This window comes from Stomoxys calcitrans, chromosome 2 (genome assembly GCF_963082655.1).
Source record: "Stomoxys calcitrans chromosome 2, idStoCalc2.1, whole genome shotgun sequence".
NCBI classification, from domain to species: domain Eukaryota; kingdom Metazoa; phylum Arthropoda; class Insecta; order Diptera; family Muscidae; genus Stomoxys; species Stomoxys calcitrans.
This window is the reverse complement of record NC_081553.1, coordinates 21,787,697-21,807,696: the sequence shown is the minus strand read 5'-3', so window position 1 is coordinate 21,807,696 and position 20,000 is coordinate 21,787,697. Positions and strand designations below refer to the sequence as shown.

The following is a 20,000-nucleotide window of genomic DNA, read 5'->3' as shown; positions in this document are numbered from 1 at the left end:
TACCCCCAAATTGGATATCAAATTTGTTTTCTACTCTCAAATACCTTTCATTTGAGTCCCATATTGCCATAAGGGGTCATTTAATTTTTCGACGTATTCTAAGGAGGAAAGAGCCACCTCGAGTTGAACCCAAATTTTAATGTCATATTTTTAATCTACTCCCAAATATCTTTCATTTGAATCCTATATAGCCATGGTCGGCTAATATGCCCATTTGGTGGTATTTGGACCAAATTTTTTATGCCATATTTGTAATCAACTGCATAATACTTTTCATTTGAGTCCCATATTAATAGGAACGTCGAATATTTCTGTTTAGATGAGTTTTTGGGTTGGGGCGGCCCGCGGTCGGGTACTTGGACCCAAAATTTAATATGATTTTAATTTTCTAGTCTCCAATACTTTTCATTTGATACCTATATTGTGCCCATCAGTCCTCTTTTGGTTTTGGTGGCGTTTTTGGTGTAAGGGGGAGGGTCAGCCATCATCCGATATCAAAAAATTATATAGCCCCTACACTTCGATCTGATTTTGTATGTCAGATTCATAATCTACTTTCGAATACCTTTCATTTAAGCCCCATATTGATATGGACGACCAAATTGTCTGTTTTTAGATATTTTGGGGATAGGGCGACTTCCTGGGCTCTTGGACTCAATTTTTAATACCACATTTGTATTCTACTCTTCAATACCTTTCATTTGATATCCATATTGTCTATATCAACTTGTGATTTTGGGTGGTATTTTTGGGGTAACGGGGACGGTCCGCCCCCTTCCGATATCAATTAATTATAAAGCCTATTCCTACTTCCTGACCATATTCGTAATCTTCTTCCGAATCGGCCGATTTAGGGTCTTAGGCCCATAAAAGCCATATTTAATGTCCAATTTTTCTGAAATTTAAAACAGTGAGTTGTGTTAGGCCTTTCGACATTCTAAGTCAATATGGCTCAGATCGGTCCAGATTTGGATATAGCTGCCATATAAACCGATCTTCCGATTTAGGGTTTTAGGCCCATAAAAGCCACATTTATTATCCGATTTTGCTGAAATTCGGGACAGTGAGTTGTGTTAGGCCCTTCGACATTCTTAGTCAATATGGCCCAGATCGGTCCAAATTTGGATATAGCTGCCATATAGACCGATCCTCCGATTTAGGGTCTTAGGCCGATAAAAGCTACATTTATTATCCGATTTTGCTGAAATTCGGGACAGTGAGTTGTATTAGGCCCTTCGACATTCTTAGTCAATATGGCCCAGATCGGTCCAAATTTGGATATAGCTGCCATATAGACCGATCCTCCGATTTAGGGTCTTAGGCCGATAAAAGATATATTTATTATCCGATTTTAAATATGGCGCAGATCGGTCCAGATACGGATATAGCTGCCATATAGCCCGATCTCTCGATTTAAGGTCTTGGGTCCTTAAAAGGTACATTTATTGTCCGATTTCGGCGAAATTTGGGACAGTGCGTTGTGTTAGGCTCTTCGACATTTTTCTAAAACTTGGCCTAAATCGGTCCAGATTTGGATATAGCTGCCATGTAGACCGATATATCGATTAAAAGTCTTGTCTCTACTTCAAATTTGAGAAAATTTAAGCTCTGATGACTTAGCCCTCAATGTGTCGGTTATTAGCCCGTCCTTACTTGTTTTAATTCACTTTGCATTCTAGCCTATGAGCACATACGATACTCTTGAGTGTTGCCACAACACTCGACAACATTCTCCTTCATTTTCGCAGTGGTGCTCTCACTAATTAGGTTTTTTTTGCAATGGCAACAATTTTGCGCAAAACAACAACCAAAACAACATCAACTAGAAAAATAATGAAAAAGGGACTAAACAAAACGAAATACAACGCAACAGCATCAGAGTTCAAAGTAGATTTTTGAATCGAAAACTTTAAGGACACTCTAATGAGCATTTACTTTGCAACACATTCCGCCAAATAGTTCGAAGTGTTTTAATACCAAGCAAAAGTGCCAAAGTTTTTCTTAGTCAGCATTGAGGGGGAGAAATTTGTTGGATGTTGTTCTTGTTAACTGTAATGCAAGGACTCGAGTATCCCAGCTCGCACACACACACACACACACAGACACTATAAAAGCTAACTACAACATGAATTTCATTAATTAATTATTTTTTTTTTTTTTCTTCATCATTTTCCCAACTTGCTGTAGTAGTGTTTAATTTTACAACCTCAGAGTTATTGCATGAATCATTTCAAGCAGGGGTTTATTGAAGTTTGGCTGTATGTGAGAATATATGTGTGAGAAAGTTTTTGGTTTGTGTTAGTAGCAAGAAAGGTTGTGAAGCTATTTAATGCAAAAATATGGACTTAGCTTTAAGTGTGCCCCCTATTTAAGCCAATTAAATGGATTCTGAGAATAATGTTGCTAATTTGGGGGAATATGTATAAAATTGGATGAAAATTGGTTTAGACGGCCTACCAATTATTCAAGGTGAAGTGTAGCTATAATTAGGTGCACATATAACAAGATGACCAAAAATGTTAAAATAAATTATAATGTATGAGAACTCATTAAGATCAGCCGTACCGATATTTAGATACCCATCAACATGAAGGTGGCACTCAACGAGTACACCAGTCTACGCTACAGTGTCCTTTCACCTTCTCCAGATGTGGACATGTGTTGCATTGAAAATATGTCTAACATAAGCGGAACTTATGGCTGACCAAGGTTCTCACCCGTGTCCGGACACCTTTATATTGGTTGCCCAAAAAGTAATTGCGGATTTTTCATATAGTCAGCGTTGACAAATTTTTTCACAGCTTGTGACTCTGTAATTGCATTCTTTCTTCTGTCAGTTATCAGCTGTAACTTTTAGCTTGCTTTAGAAAAAAAGTATAAAAAAGTATATTTGATTAAAGTTCATTCTAAGTTTTATTAAATATGCATATACTTTCTTTTAAAAAATCCGCAATTACTTTTTGGGCAACCCAATAGTTCGCAAAGTATATGTCTCAATGCCCTGAAACTAGGAAAGGATTGGAACAAGAGATAGCCGTACACCTTTCTAGTTTCCAAAGCATATGTCTCGATGCACTGAAGCTATGAAAGGATTGGAAAACTAGAGAGAGTCGTACAGACCGATGTTCATTGAGGCATTGCTCCTACCAAGGCTTCTTGGAGTTTCCCATGTGTTGAACATCATTGTGGATATTGTCAATTGCGTGACACGATGACTGTGTGGACTGTCATCACTGTACGTATTAGGCGAGGTGATAACAAGGTCTAGAAGTGTCAAAAGACACTTTGCAGGATGACATATCCTTTTTTCCCGAAAGTTTAATGTCCTAGAGTAGGAGATCTATTGTGAGGTAATGGATATCCTTCTCAGCAAGGTTGGCAGGATACTGAGATAAGCTTCCGAATAAGACCTTAGGTAGCATATATGGTTCTTGTCATCATAATTCGATTCTCTCTACTACCTTTTTTATAGCCACCACCCAAGAATGGGGGTATATTCATTTTGTCATTCCGTTTGCAACACATCGAAATATCCACTTCCGACCCTATAGAGTATATCCAAGACGATCTAGCCATGTCCGTCCGTCTGTCCGTCAGTGTGTTGAAATCAAGCTACATTCTTTAAAAATAGAGATATTCAGCTGAAACTTTGCATAGGTTCTTTTTTTGTCCATAAGCAGGATCGGACTATATCTTGATATAGCCCCCATATAGACCAATCCGACGATTTAGAGTCTGAGGCGTTATTATCCGATTTCGCTGAAATTTGGGACAGTGAGTTGTGTTAGGCCACTCGACATTCTTCTTCAATATAGCCCAGATCGGTCCAGATTTGGATATAGCTGCTATATAGCCCGATCTTTCGATATAAGGTCTTGGGCCCATAAAAGCCACAGTTATTATCCGATTTTGCTGAAATTTGGGACATTGAGTTGTGTAAGGCCACTCGATAGTCTTCTTTAATATGGCCCAGACCTGTCCAGATTTAAATATAGCTGCAATATAGACCGATCTCTCGAATTAAGGTCTTGGACCCATAAAAAGTGCATTTCTGGTTAGATTTTGCCAAAATTTGGAACAGTGAGTTGTGTTAGGCCACCCGATACATTTTTGCAATTTGGCTCAGATCGGTCCAGATTTGGAAATAGCTGCCATATAGACCGATCTCTCGATTTAAGGTCTTGGGCCCATAAAACGGGCATTTTTATGCCCAATTTTGCCAAAATTTGGGACAGTGAGTTGTGTTAGGCTACTCGGCATTCTTCAATTTGGCCCACATCGGTTCAGATTTGGATACAGCTGCCATATAGACCGATCTCTCAATTTAAAGTTTTGGGCTCAGAAAAGGCGCATTTCTTGCCAAAATTTAGGACAGTGGGTTGTGTTAGGCCCATCGGTTCATGTTTTGATACAGCTTAGGTCTAGATTGCGTAAGCTTTTGTAGGGGGCAATTCTTATCCGATTTGGCTGAAATTTGGCATGAAGTGATTTGTTTTGACTTCCACTGCGCTATGTTTGGTCTTAATCAGTCCATAACCTGTTATAGCTGCCATATAAACCAGTTTCCCAATTTGACTTTCTAAGCCTCTTGAGGGCGTAATTATTATTCAATTTGCCTGAATTTTCGAGGCGATATTTTTCTATGACTTGCATGACGGCATGACAAGTACGGTCCATATTGATCAATAACTTCATATAGCTCATCTTGAAAACCGACCACCATGAATTCTGCTAAAATATGGGAGCTATATCTGGTTATAGTCCGTAATTGGCACAGTTGTTGAAAGTCACAACAGAACACTATTTGCAAAATTTCAGCCAAATCGGACAAAAATTGTGGCTTGTAAGGGCTCAAGAAGTCAAATCGGAAGATCGGTTTACATGGGAGCTATATCAGGTTATAGACAGATTTGGACGGTACATGGCAAAGTTGTTGAAAGGCATAACAGAACACTATTTGTAAAATTTTAGCCAAATCGGACAGAAATTGCGGCTTGAAAGGGCTCAAGAAGTCGAATCGGGAGATCGGTTTATATGGGAGCTATATCAGGTTATAGACCGATCCAGACTGTACTTAGCACAGTTATTAGAAGTCAAAACGGAACACTACATGCAAATTTTCAGCCAAATCGTACAAAAATTACGGCTTCCAAGGGCTCAAGAAGTCTAATCCGGAGATCGGTCTATATGGGAGCTATATCGAAATCTGAACCGATATGGCCCATTTACAATCCCCAATGACCTACATCAAGACATAGTATCTGTGCAAAATTTCAAGCGGCTAGCTTTACACGTTCAACCGCTATTTTGATTTCGACAGACGGACATGGCAAAATCGACTCAGATTGTCGAGAAGATCAAAAATATATACTCTTTTTGGGGTCTTAGACGAATATTTCGAGGTTTTTCAAACAGAATGACTAGATTAGTATACTCCCATCCTATGGTGGTGGGTATAAAAACTAATTCAAAGAACTTGAAAAATGGATTTGTTTGTAGCACCCAGAAAGAAGAGACATAGACCCATTGATAAGTATACGGATCGACTCAGAATCTTTCTGATTCAATTCGATTTAGCTATATCCTTCTGTCTGTCTGTCCGCCTGTTCGTCCGTTCATGTTAATTTATGTACAAACAGATCGGAATTTTTAATCCGATCGTCTTCAAATTTGACACATGATTTTTTTTTTGACGTAGAGACGAAGCCTATTGAAATTGAAAAAATTAGTTCAGATTTGGATATAACTCCCATATATATGTTCATCCGATTTGGACTAATATTACAATAATGTGGTCAGTTGTTAATCGATTCTAATGAAATTTGGCAGGTACTATTTTTTCTTGAATGTCAACATTACTGGGGAATTTCAAAGAAATCGGTTCAAATTTAGGTATAACTGTCATATACACATATACTAGCCGAACCGGGCCCGCTACGCTGCGCCTTCTTTAACTCTCTAATATGTTTTTAGGGTGGGGACACTTCGCCCTGAATGCTGATATCGAATTCATGCCATTATAGTCTATAAGACTGAACGCATTCGAGTCCTGACGAGAACATTGGACAAAGCGGTGGTTATCCCCTCTTAATGTTGGCGACATTTGCGAGGTGCAATGCCACCCAAGGTCATTTAACAAATTGTCCCCAAAGTGGTGTCGCACTGTGGGACTCCATTCGGACTCGGCTATAAAAAAAGTCCCTATTTATTGAGTTTAAACTTGAATCGCAAAGCACTCATTGATGTGTGAGATGATTGCCCCTGCTAGGTTTCTGGTATTTTTAAAAATTAGGGTAATGAAAATTGCATTTTAGGGGAGGGATGGCACCTCAGATATTACGACTCAAATATGGATATAAAATTCGTGCTACACTTCCAAATCCCTTTAATTTGAGCCCCATATTCCAATGGCCGGTAAATATGCTCTCTTTGGAGGGTGTTTTGGGGCTAGAGCGGCCACTGGCATTTTGCACTGACAATAGATATAAAATACGTTCTTTATTCCCAACGGAAATGAAGTTTAGTTTAGGGGGTGCTTTAGGGCGTAGCCCATTGGCTCCAAAATTGGATATTAAATTCGTTTTCTACTCTCAAATACCTTTCATTTGAGTCCCATATTATCATAATGGGTCAAATAATCCATTTGACGTATTTTTAGGAGGAAAAGCGCCACCTTGACTTGAACGCTAATTTGAATGTCATATTTGTAATCCACTCCCAAATACCTTTCATTTGAATCGCATACATAGCAATGGTCGGCTAATATGCCCATTTGGGGGTATTTGGGGGGTGGGCGACCTCCCATTACTTGGACCTAATGTTATATGCGATATACTTTTCATTTGAATCCCATATTGACATGAACTTCGAATTTATCTGATTAGATGAGTTTTGGGGCTGGGGGCGCCAGCTGGGTATTTGGACCCACATTTTAATAACAAAATCGTTTTCTGGTCTCCAATACCTTTCATTTGATACCCCAATTGTGCCCATCGAACCACTTTCGGATATGGGTGGCGTTTTTGGGGTAAGGGGGAGGGTCCGCCTTCACCCTATATATAAAAATTATATAGCCTATGTTTCCTTCCAGACAAACGTACACAATCAATGAAAATTTTAAGAAATCGGTTCAGCCATGTACCATATAGTCATAATGGGTCTAATAGCGCTTATTGAAATGAATGTCCAATATGTCTGTTTGGGGGAGTTTTGGGGTTGGGGCGGCCCGATGGGTACTTAGACTTAAAGTTTTATACCATATTCGTATTCTACTCTCCAATACCTTTCATTTGATACCTATATTGTCCCGATCAATCGACTTTTTATTTTGGGTTATGTTTTTGGCATAAGGGGGAAGGTCCGTCCCCCTTCCGATATTGAAAAATTATATAGCCTATGTTTCCTTCCAGACCAACCTGTGGAAATTTCAAAGTAATCGGTTCAGCCATTTTTGAGTCTATATGTCTATAGCTTCTCCTTCGTTCGGACTCGGCTATAAAAAGGGGGCCCTTATCAATGAGCTTAATATTGGATCGGACAGCACTCAAGTTCGCCCCAGTTCCTTAATGGAATATTCATGGGCAAATTTGCATTTTATTGCTGAACCGTATGGTTGAATGGATTTCGGAGAATAGTATAATGAATCAGTTTCCGTCTGGTTTTCGATGAGGGTGGGTGCAGGGTATTACATAGTCGGCACCGCCCGACTTTAGCCTTTCCTTACTGGTTTTAATGGGAAATTTTGTCAAAATATTCTTTCCCTAGAAACATCGAATCAGCTTTATGCGAAAAATTTCGAGGTCTACTCGAGGAAATGGTCATCAATTGGTCTAGCCAAGTACATGATATAATCAATGAGAAATCCGAATGTACACCCTGCAATACACGCAGCAAAGGTGGCAGCCCTCGTCTAGTAGCCGTTAGTATGCCAGCACAGGAAGTCAATTTTTGGATAAATCGTCAGCACAATTTTGAAAATCTTTACAAGCAATTGAGCTGTAATACCCATGAATCGGTGGGCTATATTTTGGAGGAGATTGATTCCCCCTATTACAAGCCATTTACGAAAATGCTTAAAAATGTCGTATGCGCTTGGCATGAAGCTCAAGAGGTTTCACTATGGCTACATCCTTTGCTAAGGCAAACTTCAGCCTTTAATGCTGTAAGTTTTGCCAATGCCCAGGAATTGATTTTGCCTTTGGTACATGTGATCCACCTGCTGTGGTCCAATGCTCGACACTATCGTACAACCGCTAGAATGACAGTGATGCTGCGTTGTATTTGCAATCTGATGATTAGAAGGGCTAGTGAAGATCTGGAATTGGCCACCTTGTTTCAAAGTGATGCCGATGAGGGGCTGTTGAAGATCACCAAGACTGTGGGCATTTTGGAAATGTTTAAGTGAGTATGGGTGGAATTTAATTGGGGGGGGGGGGTAAATATTAAGAAAATTAATAATTGTCTTCTTTAGGTCCAAATTGTTGGAATATAAAAGCAAATACACCAGCAATCAACCCATTTTGTTGCCAGCCTTATCTGTAGTACCACCCCCAAATGGAGAAATGTACTTGGATTCTCTTTCTATGGCATCGAGTGCTGCTGAGGTCCAACAGTTATGGCGCTTCTCCAACGAGGATGTTTTTGGACATGCCTTAGATGGTTTTCTGGAACAACTGGCTGAAATTCAAAAAGTCTTTGAGGCGGCAGTTTCTTTTCAAAGTCTGGAGAAAATGGAAATCGGTGGTTGTATAGGCAAACATTTAACGGAGCGTATAAGACAGGTAAATAAGAGAGATAAAATTAAGAAACATAGGTTTGCATTGATTGAGTTCTCATACACAGGACGAAGATTATTTTCCGCACAGTGGGTTGTTAGAGTGTGGCAAACAGAGTGTGGCAAATAGGCGAAGATAAGCTATTGCGTACTATTTTGCACTTTTTAGTACCAAAATGTACGAATTTTGAATGAATTATTTCATCAACCATTATATATTTCCTTCTTTTACCTACATGCCAAATTTTAGACCTTTAGCTCCAACTGTAAGGAAAGTACCAAATGGTACCAAAATAAACTAGATGTGAATAGATCATTTAATCACCCTCATATTCATCCTAGTCGTACCGGCATACCAAATTTCACCACCTCTAGCTCCATCCGTAAAGAAATGACCAAGTGGTACCAATTTTGGTACCAAAATGTATCATCAGTCATATATTTTTTTGTTGTGCCAACATTCAAAATTTCAGACCTCTAGTTCCATTTATGACGAAAGTACAAAATGGTACCAATTTTGGTACCAAAATTTATGAATTTTGAATTGATCATTTAGTCATCCATCATTTATTTCTTAGTTTTACCCACCTGCCAAATTCCGGACCTCTAGCTCTATCTATAAAGAAAGTACCAAATGGTACCAATTTTGGTACCAAAATATTCGAATTGTGAAAAAACCTTTTTATTCGCCCATCATTTATTTCTTCATTTCAGACTTCTAGCTCCATCTGCACAGAAAGTAACAAATGGTACCAATATTGGTACCCAAATGTAAAAAATTTAAAAAGAACATAGTTACCCATTATATTTTTCCGAGTTGTACCTGCATGCCAAATTTCATACCTCTAGCTCCATTTGCGAGGAGAGTACCAAGTGGTACCACTTTTGGTACTAAAATATACGAATTTTAAGCAGGTCATTTAGTCACCCATCATAGATTTCCAACTTGTACTTAAATGCCAAACTTCAGACCTCTAGCACCATCTGTAAAGAAAGTACCAAACGTTATAAAAATGTACGTTTTGCTAATAGACCATTTAGTCGCCCATCATATTTTTCCTAGTTGTAACTACATTCAAAATATCTGACCTCTAGCTCCATCTATGAAGAAAGTAAAAATGGTACCCATTTTGGTGCCAAAGTGTACAATTTTTAAATATATCATTTAGTCATGCATCATTTATTTCTTAGTTTTACCTCCATGCCAAATTTTGGACCTCTAGCTTCATCTGTCAAGAAAGTACCAAATAGTACCTATTTTGGTACCAAAATGTTCGAATTGTGAAAAAAATCAATTAGTCGCCCATCGTATATTTTCAAGTTTTCCCTACATGTCAAATTTTAGATCGCCAGCTCCATCGGCACAGAAAGTACCAAATGGTACCAATATTTGTACCCTCATGTGCAAATTGTAAAACGATCATAGTCATCATAATTTTCCTAATTGTATCTACATGCTAAATTTTAGAACCCTAGCTCCTTCTATAAGTAAAGTATCATATTTGCCACTTTACCAAAGGTACCAATTTTAGTACCAAAAAGTACGAATTGTGATGAGATCATTTGGTCACCCATCATATAGTTCCTAGTTGCACCTACATGCCAAATTTCGGACCTCTAGCTCCATCTATCAAGAAAGTACCAAATGTACCAATTTTGGTACTAAACGAATGTTTTCTCCGGTTACCAGTACTCTTTATTTTCCCCTTTTTGTTTCTCTTGTTTCTCATCGTTTTCCACCAGATGTCTTTTAAGTCAAATTTCAAAATTCCAGCTCCATCCATCCGCCCAGTACAAAGTTCATCCTTTTCGTACCTTGTTGGTACTTTTTTGATCAATAAATGTACAAACTCTAATAGTCACCGACTAAGGTTGCCATAGTGTACCTTATTTCCAAAATTCAGAGCTTTCGTTCAATTTACAAAGAAAGTACCAAAAAGTACTAATTGCGGTACCACTTCTGGTACGATTTTCCGAAATTTTTTACCAAACCTAATTTTATCGAGACGCTCTTTAATTTGATCCCAAGAAGATAATTTTAGCACTTTCTATTCGAGCTGGGCAAATATGTACCATTTCGTACTTTTTGGTACTACGTACGAATATCACCATATCCAGTCTTGTCCCGTGCCTATGCAAATTGCAAATTTTGCCCATGAACATTCCACTAAGGAAAAGGGGCAAACTTCTCACATATCAATGAGTGCAGTCCGATTCAAGTTTAAGCTCAATGATAAGGGGCCTCCTTTTTATAGCCGAGTTCGAACGGCGTGCAGCAGTGCAACACCTCTTTGGAGAGAAGTTTTACATGGCATAGTACCTCACGAATGTTGACAGCATTAGGAGGGGAAAACCACCGCTGAAAATTTTTTCTGGTGGTCTCGCCAGGATTCGAACCCAGGCGGACATGCTAACCTGGTGGCCACCTATCCCGTGCCTATAACCCAAAGCAAACACTCATGCAAAATTTCATGATTCTAGCTGGCTGGGCTATGATCAGTCAGTCATTCGGTCAGTCAGTCAGTCCGTCAGGCAGTCCGTTAGTCAGTCAGTCAGCAATCAATCAGTCACTTTATTTTATATTTTTATACCCACCACCGAAGGATGGGGGTATATTCATTTTGTCATTCCGTTTGCAACACATCGAAATATCCATTTCCGACCCTATAAAGTATATATATTCTTGATCAGCGTGAAAATCTAAGACGATCTAGACATGTCCGTCCGTCTGTCCGTCTGTCTGTTGAAATCACGCTACAGTCTTTAAAAATTGAGATATTGAGCTGAAATTTTGCACAGATTCTTTTTTTGTCCATAAGCAGGTTAAGTTAGAAGATGGGCTATATCTGACAATATCTTGATATAGCCCCCATATAGACCGATCTGCCGATTTAGGGTCTTAGGCCCATAAAAGCCACATTTATTATCCGATTTTGCTGAAATTTGCGACAGTGAGTTGCGTTGGGCCCTTCGATATCCTTCGTCAATTTGGCTCAGATCGGTCCAAATTTGGATATAGCTGCCATATAGACCGATCCTCAGATTTAGGGTCTTAGGCCCATAAAAGCCACATTTTACATCCGATTTGGATGAAATTTGGCACAGTGAGTTGTGTTAGGCCCTTCAATATTCTTCGTCAATTTGGTCCAAATCGGTCCAAATTTGGATATAGCTGCCATATAGACCGATGCTCCGATTTATGGTCTTAGGCCCATAAAAGTCACATTTATTATCCGATTTTGCTGAAATTTGGGAAAGTGAGTTGCGTTGAGCCCTTCGACATCCCTCGTCAATTTGGTTCAGATCGGTCCAAATTTGGATATAGCTGCCATGTAGACCGATACTCCGATTTATGGTCTTAGGCCCATAAAAGCCACATTTATTATCCGATTTTGCTGAAATTTGGGACAGTGAGTTGCGTTGAGCCCTTCGACATCCTTCGTCAATTTGGCCCAGATCGGTTCAAATTTGGATATAGCTGCCATATAGACCGATCCTCCGATTTATGGTCTTAGGCCCATAAAAGCCACTTTTATTATCCGATTTTGCTGAAATTTGGGACATTGATTTGCCTTAGGCCCTTCGATATCTTTCTTCTATTTGGCCCTGATCGGTTCAGATTTGGATATAGCTGCCATATAGACCGATCTCTCGATTTAAAGTTTTGGGCCCATAAAAAGCGCATTTATTGTCCGATGTCGCCGAAATTTGGGACAATGACTTGTGTTGGGCCCTTCGATATTTGTCTTTAATTTGGCTCAGATCGGTCCAGATTTGGATATAGCTGCCATATAGACCGATCTCTCGGTTGAACAATGACTTGTATTTATAAGCATTTGGTCTAAATCGGATGATATCTATAGAGCTGCTATGGGGCTTAAGGTATGCATTTTTCACTGGATTTTGACGAAATGTGGTTCACATATATACCCGAGGTGGTGGGTATCCAAAGTTCGGCCCGGCCGAACTTAACGCCTTCTTACTTGTTTTCTATTTATTTATTCCTCTCTCCACTCCATCAGATTCATGCCGACTTTAAAATGCTCTTTGAAGAATGGACCAAATTAGACATCGATCTAAGTCATAGCACCACTGCAACATCAACAACAACAGCAGCTCAGAAAAAAAACCCAAATTGGCAAATGTTTCGTCGCGAACAGGCCATATTTTTTCAACACATGGAGGTGTTGGAAAAGAAATTAGCCACAATTTTGCTGCAGGCATTTGGCGACTGCCACAATTGGGAGCAGCTAACCAAGGTACAATATTCGCAAACACACTCAACACAAGCACACCATGCCATCTTGTCACTACTACTACCACAATTTGGTGTTTATGGAAATGTGATGTATTTTAATGCTCTTTGTATTCAATTCTCTTCTTTTTTTTTTTCATACATATTTATTTTGTACTGATTTGCACGTTTGTATGCTGGTGGGGAACTTTGTGTGTGTGTGTGTTGGTGTTTGATACTCGCAACCACATTGCCAACAGCTCACAACAATGTTTGCCAACATTCTGCAACGCCAAAGCATTCAATACGAATTACGGATTATTTTGCCCCACATCCTTGCCGTCTATGACGATGAATTGCTGCCGATTGAAGGCATTGTCGGCAATGTGCTACTGGCATTTGAATATCGCGGTGTGGCAGCCATACCGCTGGAACGCAGCAACTTTCCACCCATGGCTGCAGCAATAATGTGGTTGGAGAACTGTATGCGTAGATGCGATGTATTTGCCGCCAATGAATTGAATGCCTTGATAAAAGTTTGGCTGTAAGTTTTTCCCATCATAGGAGAATTTTTTTTTGAAAAAAAAAAAAATAAACACTCTTTAAGAAATGTCACGAACACCGCTATACATCACTTAGTCTCCGTGTAACGAAGGAATAAGGCATTGCAATTGCATGGGGTGTAATGTAGGCCATATCGTGGTTATGGAATGATGAGTGCAGCGTTTAATATAAGAGGAACTTTTCCCTTTCGTTGTACTCCAAGTCATGATTTGCTAGGAATCCTAACTAGAGAGGGATTTAAAGCTGTCTATTATGCAGAGGATGCTATGACGCTATGCGGAAAGGCAGAAAGGATCTTGGAAATAGCATGCAACCGGGCTAGATCTGGGGGTTGAAGGTTAACCCAGAGACTGCGCCATATTTACTCAACAGCACGATGTCGATATCCGGCAAGGACATGTAATACTTGGTAGAGGTCTTCGATAGAAAACTGAACTGGAAGTGCCACATTCATGGATCAAAGCTAGAAGAGCAAGGGGGAGAGGGGCCCAGAGAACGAATTCTGTTTCTGGTTGGCTGACAATAACATGGTGCAGGTGAACATCGGGCAATCACGGTATGTGTGAGGTAGTAGAGTGTCAAAGCGGTATCATCAGATGTGAACATATTTAGGATGAGTAGGATGGCCATTAGGGCAATAGCAAACAAGACGATAGGGCAACAGATAGCCTTGGATATTAGGAGGAGGCGTTAATTTAATTTATGTATGGCACTCTTCGTAAATAGGACGGATAAAATGCTACGCAACAGGATTATCAACACGCCAAAGGTCGTGTGACAAAGCGTACGTCTCAAAGAGAGGGTGGTTTCGCCAATTTTCTGAAACCTGGTGACTTCAAAGGCAAGCTCCCGTCTACGATCAGGGAGATCATGGAAAGGTCACTAGAAAGATAATCAGCCAGGGCTTCACTTGACATAGGATACCGAATATTAGACACCGGTCTTTGGTAGGGAACGTGACGAATGAGATGAAATATCTATGCAGGCATAGTCTTCAATTCGAAATTGTAGCGGAAAAGGAATACGGAGAAAAGACTCCTATCGCAGGGCTGGCATATGGGGCACCCATATACCGGAAGACTGTAGAAAGGAGGATTGGTGCCAGAGAGTTCCATCAGGTGAAAAGATTGGCCACAGCGAAAGCAGAATTGGAAGCGATGTTGGATATCTAACCTATTGAGGTCTATATTCGGAACTGTGCCGCCAAGTTAGCGCTCAGGCTGAGGAAACTCTGCATGCTGAAGGAGAACGGATTCCAGTTCCGTTCGGGATACTAAATTTGTAGTGAGGAGTCTAAGGAAGATCTCAGACTAACTGCCATCGACACTGATTCGAGACAGGATGTGCATAATTCTTTTCCCAAAAAGAACGAATGGCAGACAGATGCTGGATTAAAGGATGGAAAGTTTCCCAGAGATAAACTTCAGGAAACTCGACGTGCCACATCGAAGTGAGCTACCGAAAGTGGTCTAGGTATAAATCCATGCCAGACAGAAGGAGCTCTTTTCAGTAAGAGATACAAGTTGCCTACAATGGCACCTGTCTCCTTGGGTGGAGAAAATGTTCCATTTACAGAAAGCGGAAAATGCCTTGGTGTTTTGCTGGATAGGAAATCGGACTTCAAATTAAACATTTTGGAAAGGGCAAGAAGGGATACTCTTGCCCTATACATCTGCAAGAGAGCCACTGGCAAAAGTTGGGGGTTTAGACCGCGTTTCATGCATTGGGTACATACTGCAGTTGTCAGGCTATAATGCTATATGGTGTTATGGTCTGGTGGACGGCGCTTCAAAAGTCCACCTACTGCTTAATACTTAACCGGATCCAAGGGATAGCTTCTTTGTGCATCACAGGTGCATTGAGAATGACACCGTCTGATACACCGAATTTAATGCTACATCTAATGCCTCTGGACATTGTGGCTACACAAATTGCAGCAACCACTGCCGTGGGGTTAAGGGAGCTTGTGGCGCCTACGGACACTGTGTTATCATTGACACAATATCCGATGTTCCAGGCTGTGTGGATTGCACCTTACCTGAGCCACTTTTTGATAAAAAGTACTGTACCGCTATTCCTGATAGAACTGATTGGAAGTACGATATCCCTGGTAACAGAAGTTACATAGACTTCTATACGGATGGTTCCGGACTAGACGACCAGGTTGGCTTTGGGGTGTAAAGATCTAGAACTGGTCATATCGAAAGGTTACCCGACCTCTGCAGTGTGTATCAAGCGGATATCCTTGCAACTAAGGAAGTGGTGGAATGGATAAGATAAAATGTCATAACGACGATTGGCATAGATATCTTTTCAGGTAGCCATTAAATATTTGGAGAACGTATTTCTCAACACAAAAACCGCCCCGAGTGTCGCAGATCTCTCAATTAGCTGGCTGAACAGTTTATAATTCACCTGTTCTTGGTGCTGGGCCACAGAGATATGGGAATTGTAAATCGGACGTGCTTGAGAGGCTAGGAACAACACTACAAATTCCGGGATACTGGAATCTGTGGGTATGCCTTTAGCGACATGTAAGCTAAGATTTAAAGACCAAACCGGAAGGACAACGAATAATAGATGGTCACAAAGAGGGGGATGTGAGCATTCCAAAACTATGTGGCCTAATCTAGACTTGAAGAGGTCTAATTCTTGTCTGTCACTGAACAGAGGTCTCAGTTATTGTGTCCATCATGACAGGTCACTGTCTAATCGAAAAACATGCTGTAAGACTGAAGGTTTCCAGCAACGACTTTTCCACTTTAGGTTCTATTTTTTTTGAGAACCTGTCTGATTTAGCGGAAGTGAACATTCCCAAGTTATTGGGCGTTTTCAAAGCGATCTGGATGGTTCAACGGTAGAAACTGGAAGGCATCTTCCTTCTTCTGTTCCTGTACCATAACAATGGACGAAAAAGGAGTCTGATGGCAGACTGACCCTGAACCTTAACCTTAACCTAAACCTAAACCTAAACCTAAACCTAAACCTAAACCTAAACCTAAACCTAAACCTAAACCTAAACCTAAACCTAAACCTAAACCTAAACCTAAACCTAAACCTAAACCTAAACCTAAACCTAAACCTAAACCTAAACCTAAACCTAAACCTAAACCTAAACCTAAACCTAAACCTAAACCTTAACCTAAACCTAAACCTAAACCTAAACCTAAACCTAAACCTAAACCTAAACCTAAACCTAAACCTAAACCTAAACCTAAACCTAAACCTAAACCTAAACCTAAACCTAAACCTAAACCTAAACCTAAACCTAAACCTAAACCTAAACCTAAACCTTAACCTAAAGCTAAACCTAAACCTAAACCTAAACCTAAACATAAACCTAAACCTAAACCTAAACCTAAACCTAAACCTAAACCTAAACCTAAACCTAAACCTAAACCTAAACCTAAACCTAAACCTAAACCTAAACCTAAACCTAAACCTAAACCTAAACCTAAACCTAAACCTAAACCTAAACCTAAACCTAAACCTAAACCTAAACCTAAACCTAAACCTAAACCTAAACCTAAACCTAAACCTAAACCTAAACCTAAACCTAAACCTAAACCTAAACCTAAACCTAAACCTAAACCTAAACCTAAACCTAAACCTAAACCTAAACCTAAACCTAAACCTAAACCTAAACCTAAACCTAAACCTAAACCTAAACCTAAACCTAAACCTAAACCTAAACCTAAACCTAAACCTAAACCTAAACCTAAACCTAAACCTAAACCTAAACCTAAACCTAAACCTAAACCTAAACCTAAACCTAAACCTAAACCTAAACCTAAACCTAAACCTTAACCTAAACCTTAACCTTAACCTAAACCTTAACCTTAACCTTAACCTTAACCTTAACCTTAACCTTAACCTTAACCTTAACCTTAACCTTAACCTTAACCTTAACCTTAACCTTAACCTTAACCTTAACCTTAACCTTAACCTTAACCTTAACCTTAACCTTAACCTTAACCTTAACCTTAACCTTAACCTTAACCTTAACCTTAACCTTAACCTTAACCTTAACCTTAACCTTAACCTTAACCTTAACCTTAACCTTAACCTTAACCTTAACCTTAACCTTAACCTTAACCTTAACCTTAACCTTAACCTTAACCTTAACCTTAACCTTAACCTTAACCTTAACCTTAACCTTAACCTTAACCTTAACCTTAACCTTAACCTTAACCTTAACCTTAACCTTAACCTTAACCTTAACTTTAGCCTTAACCTTAACCTTAACCTTAACCTTAACCTTAACCTTAACCTTAACCTTAACTTTAGCCTTAGCCTTCTACTACTACTTACTAAATTTCCGATGATCATTCCATTTAAGCACGGGGAATACTTCTCCCACATCAATGAGTACAGTCCGATTAAAGTTTAAGCTCCGAACGGCGTGCCGCATGGCAACACCACTTGGTAGAGAAGTTTTAGCTTGGCAGGATACCTCACATATAGAGCCAGCGTTAGTAAGGGGACAACCACCGGTAAAAATATGTTCTGATGTTCACGCCTGGGTTTGAACCAAGGCATTCGACGTCATAGGCGGACATGCTAACCTCTGCGCCATGGTGACCTGCTGTGCGACAGGGTTGTTATTGTTGTAATAGCCTCATAGTTCTATATGTAAGCAAGCTCCTAAAGGTAGGCAATGTCTTTGCGGTCCATATAATCGATCACCGCGGGACGTGATGGTCGTTGGTTATATTAAGTCGCCTTGTTGCATCGAATATCACAGGCACTCAATATTTAAGTAAGAGCCGGTGGCACACGGCCTCTCACGGCGTCTGCAGTTGCAGTTACTTCCTATAACTAAGGAGCATACTCCTATCCGCATCCCGTGGACGTGCCCGATAGCTCTCGGCTGAGCTTCGCAATGCTAACGATGAACTTCACACAGATCGGAGTTTAAAATTTCCACCCGTGTGGTGCGCATAATTATCACGTGCCAGGATAATACAAAAATATACCACGATATGACCTGCTGCATCTATTCACTCATATGCTAGAAGTCTATTTGCTCAAACATAACTCACTTTTTCTTTCCCTTTCCTCCGTGCTCTGTCTCTCTTTCTTTGATTATACGCCATACAAATACACTAATGCACTACCAACCAACATAGTGTTGAAGGAAATCCTTTAAGTCTTCAATATGAAAAACTGACTGCACGACGCAATATTTTGACAACAAAGCTTAGCAATTTGCAATTGAAAGTTTGGCACAATTGGCAGCAGACTATCGAGAAACGCATTGCACAAGGACTCGATAGCAAATTGATGACACTACACCACAATGCTGGCAGTGACAAACTCATTGGCCAATGCCACCACAATGGCAAACAGGATACTGAAGGTGGTCGTGTCGGTGTTGATAGCAGCGGCTGTAGCCAAAGATATTCCCTTAGCCGCAATAGCAACGATGGCATAGTGCAAAGTTCCACTAAACACTACCCGAGCTGCATCCCCGCCTCTAGCACCTGGCCTGTTCTCAATTATACGCATCGTTGTCGAATTGTCACCAATACTGCGACAACAGCAATGAGTGAATCAAAGGCAGCAACAGCAGTAGCTGCATCACCATCACCATCATCATCGTCAACTGGCACTGACACTACTTCCAATAAAATCCTTGAAATGCATTTCTCCATTGAACTCTTCACACTGTTAAGAGAGACCAAATATTTGCTGGCCTTGCAAGAGCTCTATAACAAACGCCAAACGCTATTGATGACTATGACAACGGCCCTGTGTCCAACACAAACACCAACACCAACTCCACCTACACAGCCACAACAAGCGGAAGTTGTAAGGCAACATAATCAACAGCAGCAGTCTCCGCAGCCGCAGCCACAACAGTTACTGCCACAAACACTTCTCGATTTGTACGCACAACGCGACATTTTTTGGCATCGCAAGATTAGGCTAATGCAAATTGCCGAATACTACAACAGCATCCGGGAGCCAGGTGGACTATTGACAGCTTCCACAGAAATGCAATTAATTCAACCATCTGTCAGTGTTATCGATGAACATTTGGATTTGGCAGCCACTTCATTGACATGGAGGAACTATGGTAAGTGCTGATGACCTTTCCTCTCCCCCATGCGGCAGGCAATGAAGTCTCCCCAGCAAAATTCAATATCACCAATCAAAAGACTTTTTAAGGTGTCATCACTTTAACAGAGACTATCAGCTAGGAAATGCGGCAGCATGATCTGTGTTGTATACCTTAATTGTAGTCTAGGTTAGGGAGGTCTTTATGTTCGAGGGATTTTGGAAAAATTTAAGTTTGTTGATGGCCCAAACTCACTCAAGTATTCACTCGCCGAGTGCCTAACATTGGTACTCCGTGTTTGATGCATGACAGTGTTGAAGATTTTTGATATTGAAGATTTCAAACAAGCCCGTCTTATTCACGGAGAC

The 20,000-nt window shown here is 40.2% G+C and overlaps 1 protein-coding gene across 1 annotated transcript in view; it reads left to right on the top strand.

Annotated features, from left to right (window-relative positions):
- LOC106086709 (dynein beta chain, ciliary) overlaps window positions 1-20,000 on the top strand; it is a 140,119-nt gene that overhangs the window by 29,830 nt on the left and 90,289 nt on the right. The window contains exons 5-11 of the mRNA XM_059361391.1: window positions 7,765-8,400; window positions 8,471-8,780; window positions 12,796-13,032; window positions 13,268-13,551; window positions 18,701-18,880; window positions 19,205-19,307; window positions 19,437-19,650. Of these exons, the coding sequence (XP_059217374.1) occupies window positions 7,765-8,400; window positions 8,471-8,780; window positions 12,796-13,032; window positions 13,268-13,551; window positions 18,701-18,880; window positions 19,205-19,307; window positions 19,437-19,650 (1,964 nt within the window). The remainder of the gene's footprint in view (window positions 1-7,764; window positions 8,401-8,470; window positions 8,781-12,795; window positions 13,033-13,267; window positions 13,552-18,700; window positions 18,881-19,204; window positions 19,308-19,436; window positions 19,651-20,000) is intronic.